Raw genomic sequence first — 12,883 nt, forward strand, 5'->3', positions numbered from 1 at the left:
TGTTTAATGTCAAGAATTATATACTTTACTTAACTGTGGAACAATTTATTAATGATACATCCCTTTGTAAATTTTATATTTTATTTATTTTCTTCCTATCAGTAGAAATATTACTGTCTACTTGAAATAAAATCTCAGCTTTCCCTGATCTCATCCATCACGTCCTTATTTTCGAAGATCCTTGCTTTGCTTCACCATTGCCCCCTGCTGGAGAGAGACGAGGCCAAAGTGGCCTTGAGCTCCCCCCTGCAGAGGATTCTGTCGACGCTGGCTCCTCTCCTTTGTGTGGGCCCAGCAGTCTGGGAGGATTAGCAAACAAGGATGTTTTGTTAGTCCCCTGTTTTTTCCATCCCACTATTAGGTAGTGGCTAACCCTGTCAACCTGGGAAATGAAACACTACTGCTGCAAGTGATGGAGATGCCGAAAAATGCCACATTCCCAGTATGGATCCCGGATTGGCAGGCGGAGCAGGATTTTCAACTCATGACCTTCTGAGGACCTGCCAAAAGTGGGTCCAGTACACTGGCAAAAGACCAGCGACCACCCACTCACGGCAAGTTTTCCTTGTCTTGAAGGAAAATCTTGTAAATAAAAAACAACTTGGAAAATAAAAAGAATGTAATGAAACAGGGAAGTCACTTGCCCGCTTTTTTCTGTAGGAGAATATTTTTGCTTGGATTTCTGCAGCAGTGTCAGCACATTTTTGTAAGAAGTAATAGATGATGTCAGTTTTATTATAGTTATGCTTCTCTCCCGCCCCTTACATTTGTTAATATTTCTGTTATTAAATAAAATATGTGTATAAATGAATGGATCAATCCCATGAAGCTCTTGATATTTTTTAACTCAGAAATGCATTTTTAAAATTTGCAAAAATCTGTGTGTTGTTACTTGAATTCTTTACTGATTATTGTGAATGACTGTATTAAGGTGCTGTATTCCCCTGTTTTTATTATTTTTATTCCTTTTGGGTTTTGTTTTGTTTTGTTTTTGTTTTGCTAGATGCTTCACAACTGAATCATTCCAGTGTTTTCAAATGGTTTTAAATGCACTGGTTCACAGATAAGGTAATGATTTGCTTTGTTCTGTGTTTAAAACAAGCAAACAAGCAAACAAAGATACACTCATTGTTCTCTTTTTAGGGCAGGCTTTTGTGCATTTTCCTTTGTGTCTTTAATTCATTTTTTGGTGAGAGGATTTTTAAAACAATCGCCAAAAATGTACCTCTGTAACAATTTTGTGCTATTTTTTTAAATCTGTGAATACTAGATAAAGTAAAAATGAGAGGTTTTCATACTTCTTAACCTCACCAAACTAATCATTTAATGCCCCCTAATTTGTTTTTTTGCCTGCTGTAATAAAAGCAATAAAATATCCGATAGATTATAATGTTTCTCATTCTATGTCTCCTAGTTTTTTATAGCATAGCTCTAGCCAGTGCATGCAGTTTGTGGCTTTGAATTTGGCGATAGCTTCTGTTTTTGTAAACTTCATGCTTAACTTCAGATGTACAGTACATTACACAAGAGACCTTTTCCTACTTTATTAATATTTTGAAGACCACCTGTCTTATTTCTTGTAAGTGAACTTAAGTTTACACAGTTGATAGCATGAATTTTAACCTTATGCTGCTGAAGCCTATACAGATGCTTGTTTAAAGTTAAGCTATGTAGTTAAAAGTATGTTTTGAGTTTATTTGAATGCTTATACAAATGTTTTGTTAAATTATTAAATATCTATCTTTGTCTAACCCATGAATGGGAAATTGTATTTTTAGAATTTTGTATTTTTTTTAAACTGGCATGATTCACCTAATGTGTTTTGTCATCAAAACCATCATACATCCTTTCATTTCCATGTCCATTAACCTTGTTTGTTTTCATGTTGTATATTTGTGTGATGTAGTGACAGATAAAGCCACTAGGTGGTGCCAAATTAAAACTTTTAAACAATATAGTAATTATTTGCGTGATTGTAATCCATGGTGACATTACATTATACCTCCTAAAAGTAATTTTTTAGTAATATTTTTCAGCGCAAATAATTTGTATGTTAGTAAGAGAATATATTTTTAAAATCTGTTAATGTATGTTATCAAAGGAACTGAGGTGGCTAAGTTAATTTAACCTCACTACTAAATGTTTCTGTTTTCTGTGCTGTCATCTTTCATTGGCTGTCCCACATTGTTGCTTCTTTTAACAAAGTCATGTTGTCTCAGCCTCATTAGCAATAATTCATGTTTTACACGTCTGTCCTGATGTATTCATCATTGACAGATTTGATGTCCCTTGAAAAAAGTATAATGATTGGTTTAACTTGCCAAATCTTTTATTCTTTCAATATTTGCAGATTTGTGCTACTGTTTCCAACCTTTCTTCAACAAAAAGGGCTTTCCAACTCCTTCCCAATTAGAAGAGCATGGTGATCAAATATTAATACATACACATCAAAACTGCACCTTGTACCCCATAAATTTCCCATTTTTCATTGACTTCTTCTGGTTTGGATTTTTTCATCTTTAAAGCTAACACCTCAGTGACTGGCCAGCGCAGTCTGGAGAAATATATAGCAACGGCCTCAGAATTGCAAGATTGCAATACAATAAAAACAGAAAACATAAATGCAAACCAGACTGTGGAATTGCCAGAGTCTACGATCAGAACTGTGCTGAATAAACAGCCATTTGTACTTTGCTGTTGTACATTACTGCTTGGATGTATTATAATTATACAGGACTTCCATAATCATAAAGTTACCCTGCCTTTTGCCAAAAATAAATAAAATGGACTTAATGGACATATTATTAGCAAAATATTTAATTTATCTTTTTTAAGCACATATTGAAAGAAGTTAAAGGGGTATGGGCAAGGGTTCAAACAACACTTTTCAAACTTATGGTTTAAATTTCCTGAATGCCTTCATATTAAATAATCTTATTTGATAGGAGCAATGTGTAATAATAATGAAGAAACTAAATGCTTCATGCTTTTATAAACTGCACTGAAATGTGTGAATGTGTTTTCTTGTTCCCAGGATTTTAAAACTGCTACAAAAGCACTTTTATCTACTTCATAGACTGTATATCTTGTATTGTATTTTATTTAAAATGGTATTCAATAGAAAGATATCCTATATAAATATATATAAATATATATGTATAAAATTATAAATATATATATTGTGCATTCTCTATTTTGTGAAGAACTGCAATGTTTGACCACATTGTTAAATATTTGAAAGTGAATCTGTGATTTATTTCTATGGTGTCTGTATAAAAGAAGAAAAGAAATAAAATTTTAAAATATGTATACCAATTGTGTGCATTTCCTTCTCAGATTTTCTTGCAAAATTTGTCTTGTATTGGCTGTATGATTGTAGTGGTTCTTCAGGTGCATGCAGGTTTTCAGTCTTGTCTCTTTTGGGTTGCTTGTGTATGAGTATATGTATGCGGTGAGGGGTGGGTGTTTGTGTTTGTGTACATGGGTGTGTATCTGGGTCTTTTTTTTCCAGGAATAAAGTTAAAATTGAAAGCAAGAAAAAATTGGTTCCTTACTGATCTTTTTGGGTGTAACATAATAATTAATCAGTGTATCCAGTATTGATCGAATGATGTTTATCCTCTGACAAAATAAAGTTGTATACTGAATGTAATGTGATAACTTCTAATTTTCTAATTTTATTCATTTGTACTCATCTGAAAACTTCTTTTTCAGGATGGAGTTCCTCAAACACCTTCGGGTGAAAATAACAGTGTGATCTACATTAACATTCATTTTTCCCCCATTTTACTAACTCTCTCTTCTCTCAGCCATGTCAAAAAAGGAAAAAAAATATACTGTATATGTATATAATAAAAAGAGTTCTCAAATGGTACTTTGGCTTTTTTTTTGCCAAAGGATGGTTGGTTTACAGGTTCAAAAGAGTCATGACTCATTTTTTTCTTTTATTTTGTTTGCTAATGTGTGTATTTTATTCAGTGTTGCATGCTTGAGTATGTTATTTTTGGTCTTTTTTTTCTTTTTCTTTTTTTTTTTTTAAGGGGGGCCTTTCCCAAGTTTATTTTTTGTACTTTCTGTCCTTATAATCACTAATTGGCTTAGCTGTATGACCAATTTTTACATTTTTCATTTTTTTGCAGTCTCGGAAAGCCAGTGAACCAGCGAAGACTGTTGACTGTAAAACTGACAACATTGGAAGTGGGCGAGCAATTCCTATAAAGCAGGTTAGTAGATTACTCTCTTGATGGCATTTTTACATGTTGATTAATCATGATGTGTGATCTAACTGTTGGGTGTTTTGGAGTAAATGAAAACAAAAAGTTAGGAGCTGATGTACTATTTTCTACCAAAGATAGAATTAAGACTGTGATGCAGTCTTAATGTGTTACCAGTAGATGGTGGCATTGTACATAAGTTTTTGCAAGTAAAAACCACTGATGCTAAACTTCCTGTGGCAACCGTGGAATTCACTCCAAAATAATTGGTTCACTGAGCAGTTTTTCCTTTTTTATTTTGCAAATAACATTTCATCCAAATATATGTAAACATGCCTAATGCGCGCAACATTGAATTAGCAGTAAAATTAGCTTTACTGCCAAATATTCCTTTCACACGTAATAAATATATTTAAAAAAAATATGAAGGAAATGTTTTGGGGAAACTGTTACACAATCATTAAATTAAATATTTTTTAACAAATGTAAGTTTCTTAATTTTCACTGTTTTGATCTTTTGAGCTGTTATTTATAGCCGTATAATTAGTTGATTCTTACTTAATAAAGCAGGTACTTTTTACTGTTACTATTTTTGTTATATTTTAAATACCTTACCTTCTTCATGAATTGTAATAGTGCCCTAATACAAAATTATCTAAATATTTACTAGTTCCAACAAAATTATTTATATGTAGCGTGGGTGTATATATATATATATATATGTATGTATGTATGTATGTATGTATGTATGTATCTGTACATATTAATAAAAGGCAAAGCCCTCACTGACTGACTGACTCATCACTAATTCTCAAACTTCCCGTGTAGGTGGAAGGCTGAAATTTGGCAGGCTCATTCCTTACAGCTTACTTACAAAAGTTAGGCAGGTTTCATTTCGAAATTCTACGCGTAATGGTCATAACTGGAACCTGTTTTTTGTCCATATACTCTAATGGAGGAGGCGGAGTCACGTATCGCGTCATCACGCCTCCTACGTAATCACGTGAACTAAAAACAAGGAAGAGATTTACAGCACGAGTCAAACGCGGGAACGAAGGTAAATGACGTTAATTTTTGAGTGTCTTTTAATACTGTGTAGGCATACATATTAACACATGTGCAATTAAACGTGTGCATTTACGGGGTGATTTCTCAGGCTTAAAAGCTCGCCTTTTATCAAACGCGGGAACAAAGGTAAATGACGTTGTTCACTGTCTTTTAATACTGTGTAAGCATACATATTAACACATGTGCAATTAAACGTGTGCATTTACGGGGTGATTTCTCAGGCTTAAAAGCTCGCCTTTTACTAAAAAGGTAAATGCAAAACTATTTTCAATCATTCTATGATCTGCTTCTCACAACTGAAGGCACCGTGGCTGATGTTACGTCACTTGCTGGCCAACCATAAGCGTTACCTGGTAGGTAACCAGCCACTCACTTCACTCCCTTATGGGAATCGAACCTCTGAGGTTTTCTTTTGTTCTTAATTAAAATTTAAAAGCAATACTTCACCGCTGCTAAGCCCCTCTAGCGCCGACGTCCGAGGTTCGATTACCGTAAGCAAGTGCAGTGAGTGTGTACGCCTGATGAGCCAAGAATAAGGGGGAAAGACGTGTCGCGTACTCTTTGCATTATTTGACAGTAAACTATTTTCAACCATTCTATGATCTGCTTCTCACAACTGAAGGCACTATGGCTGATGTTACCTCACTTACCGGCCAACCATAAGCGTTACCTGGTAGGTAACCAGCCACTCACTTCACTCTCTTACGGGAATCGAACCTCGGATGTCAGCGCTACAGGCAAAGCCCCTAAAATTGCGCCACGGCGTGTGGTTCGTTTATTTGACAACATGTAGATCGGGGTAATTACATTCACGGCATTCGTAGTCTGATTCACAATCTGATTGTATGGGTGGTTACCTACCAGGTAACGCTTATAGTTGGCCACCAAGTCAGGTCGAAGTGATCACTGGAGTGAAGGCAGCTTCACAAAAAAACAGATCCTTAACAAACTGTTATTAGTATATTTTCCCTCAATTTAAAAAGGTTTTGTTTTCTTCTTAATAAAAATTTAAAAGCGGTACTTCGCCGGTGCGAAGCGCGTGGATTTGACCGACTGACACATACAGACATATTCATGAGTGCAGGTACTTCGGAAAGAAAGCACCGTGTAAACCTAAAGTTTAAATTAAGTTCATAGACCTACAAAAGGTTGCCATTCATTTGAGGCAAGATTGCTTTTCTTCTGTACAACTATACGTTGCATTCTCAAGAGTGTGCTTGCACGGCTTCGGATATAGATATATATATATATATATATATATATATATATATATATATATATATATATATATATATGTATGTATGTCTATATATAAATATGTAAGCTTATAAGTACTGCCTTACTTCTCTTTAAGAAAGGAAGATGTAATGATACTTGATTTAAACGATTCCATGTCTTCCTGGGTTTGCTTAGCTTATTGTCAATATCTTTACATGTTTTTTTAAGACTTATTGACTGAAACGGGCTTTCACGAAAAAAGTTAGGGCTTTGCTACAGGATACACCCTCCACAAGTTAAGCAAGTAAAAATAAAATATATATTTCTGTTTTATTTAAACCTTTTAAGTTCGTATGCATAGCCCCATTTGGCTGTTTAATTTTTTTTTTCTTTCTTCAGTAATATTTAATCTCCTTAACCCTTTAACCGCCAACTCCCTAAATATTCCCCAAGCCAGGCGAAATCTGAACAATTTTTGTTTTTTTACTTTTTTACATTTTTTTTACATTTTTTACATTTATTCAAGCAGTATTGACCACTAAATGTTGTGCAAGTTGCCAGTGTATACACGAAATCTATAAATGTAACCTGAATTCTCAGCTAAGCAAAACATCTTGATACCAAACCGTGCCCTTTTCAATGGTAGATACTGTCGAAACTGTAAGCGGCCCTTCCACGACAATAAACTTTCATCAACTGCAACTGACGGTCCTGGCATGTAGGGCAACTGAAATGCTTCAAATAAATGATCAATCAAAGGACGTAGCTTGAACAAGTGGTCGTGGTTTGGATCTTTCTTATCTGGCTCGTTTCTGTTGTCATTCAAATGAAAGAATTTCAGCAGCAAAGAGAATCGGTTACGTGTCATGACAGCTGCAAAAATAGGTGTTGCATACATAGGATCTGTAGACCAGTACATCTCAATATCTGGTTTTCTGATTATTCCCATCAACATCAAAATCCCAATGAATTTTTTCATTTTGTTTTCATCAGTGTCAAACCAAGCACGAACACGGGAATGTGAAGGTAAATTGGGATTTTTCTCAATAAACTGTGCTGCATACAGATTTGTCTGATGAACAAAATGTCTGATCAAATCAGGTGACACAAACAGCTCATAAAACTGCTCAGCAGTGTAATTGTTTACATCAACAATAAAGCCACACGTTCCCTCAAACGAATGCAGAAAAGGTAGTTCACCACGGGCAGCAGCCCAGCTGAGATGCTGGGGATACACCCACTCAGCGCCGTCATCCGATGCGTCTTCATTCACAGTATCATGCAGCGCACGTTGCTGCTCATCACTGTCGCTAAAATCTTCTTCAGAACTGCTACAATCATGATCAGAACTGTCCAAAATCGCCTGCAAAGCCTCACTTGAAGTCAGTTTACGTTTCGCCATATTCACAGCTGTTACATGCGAATCACGTCACATGACCGGCCAAAACAACCACAGACTTGTCGAAATACAACGTAGTAATAATACCCACGCCAAACCGTCAGTTATACTACTTGACAGGCATTCATATAACCACAGGCAAATGTGCCGGATAATTCCGGCAGTATGGCGTTAGCATTAAAACAGCGGTGCCGGATATATCCGGCAGAGGGCGGTGAAGGGGTTAAAGAAAAAGAACATATCCATTTTACTTTTTTTGTATCTCTTTAGTAATATTTTAGTGTAAAAGGATAACCAGTATTTAAACCTTTTATGTTACTTTATAAATTTATTTTACACCATGTTGAAAAATTAATAAGAAAGCTACATATTTTGGCAGCTGTTGCTTTAATTTTCAATGAAATGAAAAAAGCTCTCCAAGAGAAAACGTCAATGAAGAAGAAACAGTTTGCACTATCTAAAAATGAGAAACCCTCATTTATAAAGGTTTGCTGCAGATGACTTAACTGAAAATAAATGAATAGTTCCTATGTGTATAATACTTATTTATCTATTTTACTTATGCCTTTATTCCAGCAACTTGCAACATCTGAGGTACAATTTGTTACATTACTTTTGTTTTTTGCAGCACAGGCAGGTAGGTGAAGTGACTTCCTCAGGGTCACACAGTGGTGTCAGTACCAGGATTTGAACTGACAAGCTCCGGGTTTACTGAAATATTACTGAAGAAAGAAAAAAAATGAAAATGGGCAAATAGGGCTATGCATACAGATGTCCATCCATCCATTATCCAACCCGCTATATCCTAAATACAGGAGCCAATAAGTAGATATGTATATATACAGTATTTATATATATATATATATATATATATATATATATATATATATATATATATATATATATATATATATATATATATATATGTGAATGTATGTATGTATATATGTGAATGTATGTATGTATATATGTGAATGTATGTATTTATATCTATATATATATATATATATATATATATATATATATATATATATATATGTAGATATGTAAATTTGTATGTATATATATGTATATGTGGATGTGTATATGTATATATATGTATATGTAGATGTGTATATGTATATATATGTATATGTATATATATGTTTATGTGTGTGTGTGTGTGTATATTATATATATAAAAGACAGCAACACTCTTAACAATGACAACACAATTACATTGACAATCATGTTACGTTATTTTTAAAATGTTTCCTTTTTTTTTTTGATAACCTCTTTAACACAGTACTTCTCCGCTGCGAAGCGCGGGTATTTTGCTAGTATATATATATATATATATATATATATATTTGTATGTATATGGATATATATATATGTATGTATGTATATATAAATGTATATATACAGTATATGTATGTATGTATATGTATATATGTATGTATGTATGTATATCCATCCATCCATCCATCCATTCTCTTCCGCTTATCCGAGGTCGGGTTGCGGGGGTAGCAGCTTGAGCAGAGATGCCCAGACTTCCCTCTCCCCGGCCACTTGGTCTAGCTCTTCCGGGAGAATCCCGAGGCGTTCCCAGGTCAGCCAGGAGACATAGTCCCTCCAGCGTGTCCTGGGTCTTCCCCAGGGCCTCCTCCCGGTTGGGCGTGCCCGGAACACCTCACCAGGGAGGCGTCCAGGAGGCATCCTAATCAGATGCCCGAGCCACCTCATCTGACTCCTCTCAATGCGGAGGAGCAGCAGCTCTACTCTGAGCCCCTCCCGGATGACTGAGCTTCTCACCCTATCTTTAAGGGAGAGCCCAGACACCCTGCGGAGGAAACTCATTTCAGCCGCTTGTATTCGCGATCTCGTTCTTTCGGTCACTACCCTTAGCTCATGACCATAGGTGAGGGTAGGAACATAGATCGACTGGTAAATTGAGAGCTTTGCCTTACGGCTCAGCTCCTTTTTCACCACGACAGACCGATGCAGAGCCCGCATCACTGCGGACGCCGCACTGATCCGCCTGTCGATCTCACGCTCCATTCTTCCCTCACTCGTGAACAAGACCGCAAGATACTTGAACTCCTCCACTTGAGGCAGGATCTCGCTCCCAACCCTGAGAGGGCACTCCACCCTTTTCCGGCTGAGGACCATGGTCTCGGATTTGGAGGTGCTGATTCCCATTCCAGCCGCTTCACACTCAGCTGCGAGCCGATCCAGAGAGAGCTGAAGATCACGGCCTGATGAAGCAAACAGGACAACATCATCTGCAAAAAGCAGTGACCCAATCCTGAGTCCACCAAACCAGACCCCCTCAACACCCTGGCTGCGCCTAGAAATTCTGTCCATAAAAGTTATGAACAGAATTGGTGACAAAGGGCAGCCCTGGCAGAGTCCAACTCTCACTGGAAACGGGTTTGACTTACTGCCGGCAATGCGGACCAAGCTCTGACACCGGTTGTACAGGGACAGAACCGCCCTTATCAGGGGGTCCGGTACTCCATACTCCTGGACCACACCCCACAGGATTCCCCGAGGAACATGGTCGAACGCCTTTTCCAAGTCCACAAAACACATGTAGACTGGTTGGGCGAACTCCCATGCACCCTCCAGGACTCTGCTAAGGATGTAGAGCTGGTCCACTGTTCCACGACCAGGACGAAAACCACACTGTTCCTCCTGAATCCGAGGTTCGACTATCCGACGGACCCTTCTCTCCAGAACCCCCGAATAGACTTTTCCAGGGAGGCTGAGGAGTGTGATCCCTCTGTAGTTGGAACACACCCTCCGGTCCCCCTTCTTAAAGAGGGGGACCACCACCCCGGTCTCCTAATCCAGAGGCACTGTCCCTGATGTCCATGCGATGTTGCAGAGGCGTGTCAACCAAGACAGTCCTACAACATCCAGAACCTTGAGGAACTCCGGGCGTATCTCATCCACCCCCGGGGCCCTGCCACCAAGGAGTTTTTTGACCACCTCGGTGACCTCAGTCCCAGAGATGGGGGAGCCCACCTCCGAGTCCCCAGGCTCTGCTTCCTCATTGGAAGGCATGTTATTGGGATTGAGGAGGTCTTCGAAGTACTCCCCCCACCGACCCACAACGTCCCGAGTCGAGGTCAGCAGCGCACCATCCCCACCATATACAGTGTTGACACTGCACTGCTTCCCCCTCCTGAGACGCCGGACGGTGGACCAGAATCTCCTCGAAGCCGTCCGAAAGTCGTTCTCCATGGCCTCCCCAAACTCCTCCCATGCCCGAGTTTTTGCCTCAGCAACCACCGAAGCTGCATTCCGCTTGGCCTGCCGGTACCTATTAGCTGCCTCCAGAGTCCCACAGGACAAAAGGGACCGGTAGGACTCCTTCTTCAGCTTGACGGCATCCCTCACCGCTGGTGTCCACCAACGGGTTCGGGGATTGCCGCCACGACAGGCACCGACCACCTTACGGCCAGAGCTCCGGTCAGCCGCCTCAACAATAGAGGCACGGAACATGGCCCATTCGGACTCAATGTCCCCCACCTCCCTCGGGACATGGTCAAAGTCTTGCCGGAGGTGGGAGTTGAAGCTACTTCTGACAGGGGGCTCTGCCAGACGTTCCCAGCAGACCCTCACAAACACGTTTGGGCGTACCAGGCCTGACCGGCATCCTCCCCCACCATCGAAGCCAGTTCACCACCAGGTGGTGATCAGTTGATAGCTCCGCCCCTCTCTTCACCCGAGTGTCCAAGACATGTATCTTCCCATGGGCTCACCACCTATGGGAGGGGCCAAGAAGGTCGGGTGCAGTGTGAGTTGGGTGGTGGCCGAAGGCAGGGACCTTGGCGGTCCGATCCTCGGCTACAGAAGCTGGCTCTTGGGACGTGGAATGTCACCTCTCTGAAGGGGACGGAGCCTGAGCTTGTGCGTGAGGTTGAGAGGTTCCGGCTAGATATAGTTGGGCTCACCTCGACGCACAGCTTGGACTCTGGAACCAATCTCCTTGAGAGGGGCTGGACTCTTTACCACTCTGGAGTTGCCCCCGGTGAGAGGCGCCGAGCAGGTGTGGGTATACTTATTGCCCCCCGACTTGGAGCCTGTTCATTGGGGTTTACCCCGGTAGACGAGAGGGTAGCCTCCCTCCGCCTTCGGGTGGGGGGGACGGGTCCTAACTGTTGTTTGTGGGTATGCGCCGAACAGCAGTTCGGAGTACCCACCCTTTTTGGAGTCCCTGGAGGGTGTGCTAGAGGGCATACCATCTGGGGACTCCCTTGTACTGCTGGGAGACTTCAATGCTCACGTGGGCAATGACAGTGAGACCTGGAAGGGCGTGATTGGGAGGAATGGCCCCCCTGATCTGAACCTGAGTGGTGTTTTGTTATTGGACTTCTTTGCTCGTCACGGATTGTCCATAACGAACACCATGTTCAAGCATAGGGGTGTTCATATGTGCACTTGGCACCAGGACACCCTAGGCCTCATGTATATGTATATGTGTATATATGTGTTTATGTATATGTGTATATATGTATATGTATGTGTGTATATATATGTGTATATGTGGAGAACTGGAGAACGTAGCCCTAGCCACCACCGTGCTGACTAAAGTGAAAGAACATTTGCTCTGAGTTACCAGACTGCCTAAATACTGTACTCACAAGGCTTGTCAGACTGAATCACCCTCTCTATGAAGTTTGCATATTGTCTCCTTTTTAGCATTGGTTATCTCACTACACTGATTTTTTTCTGCAGTCCATACTGCTATAAAGTCATTTGGCAGTTGTGTGTTAACATGGTTTTAGTATCAATGTATGGTTGTATTTGCAGTTTAGCTCCGCAGTGATGTTCCATTTTGCCTTATTGTTGCTTTGCTTTTGGGAAAGTCTAGAGCTTCTTGTAACTCCTTTAAGAGAGCGGGATTATAAAATGGATGGACAGATTGTTGCTCTCAGTTTTTTAAAAAATTTTTGCTTATGCAATCAAAACTGTTATTCCTCTTTTACATCATCTG

General features: G+C 39.6%; 1 protein-coding gene across 2 annotated transcripts in view; it reads left to right on the forward strand.

Annotated features, from left to right (window-relative positions):
- Positions 1 to 12,883, forward strand: part of agap3 (ArfGAP with GTPase domain, ankyrin repeat and PH domain 3) — a 1,735,421-nt gene that overhangs the window by 1,451,190 nt on the left and 271,348 nt on the right. For both annotated transcript variants that reach the window (XM_028803882.2, XM_028803880.2), the window contains exon 9: positions 4,140 to 4,223. In XM_028803882.2, coding sequence (XP_028659715.1) covers positions 4,140 to 4,223 — 84 coding nt within the window. The remainder of the gene's footprint in view (positions 1 to 4,139; positions 4,224 to 12,883) is intronic.

The sequence above is a fragment of the Erpetoichthys calabaricus genome, chromosome 6 (assembly GCF_900747795.2).
Source record: "Erpetoichthys calabaricus chromosome 6, fErpCal1.3, whole genome shotgun sequence".
Taxonomy (NCBI): Eukaryota; Metazoa; Chordata; class Cladistia; order Polypteriformes; family Polypteridae; genus Erpetoichthys; species Erpetoichthys calabaricus.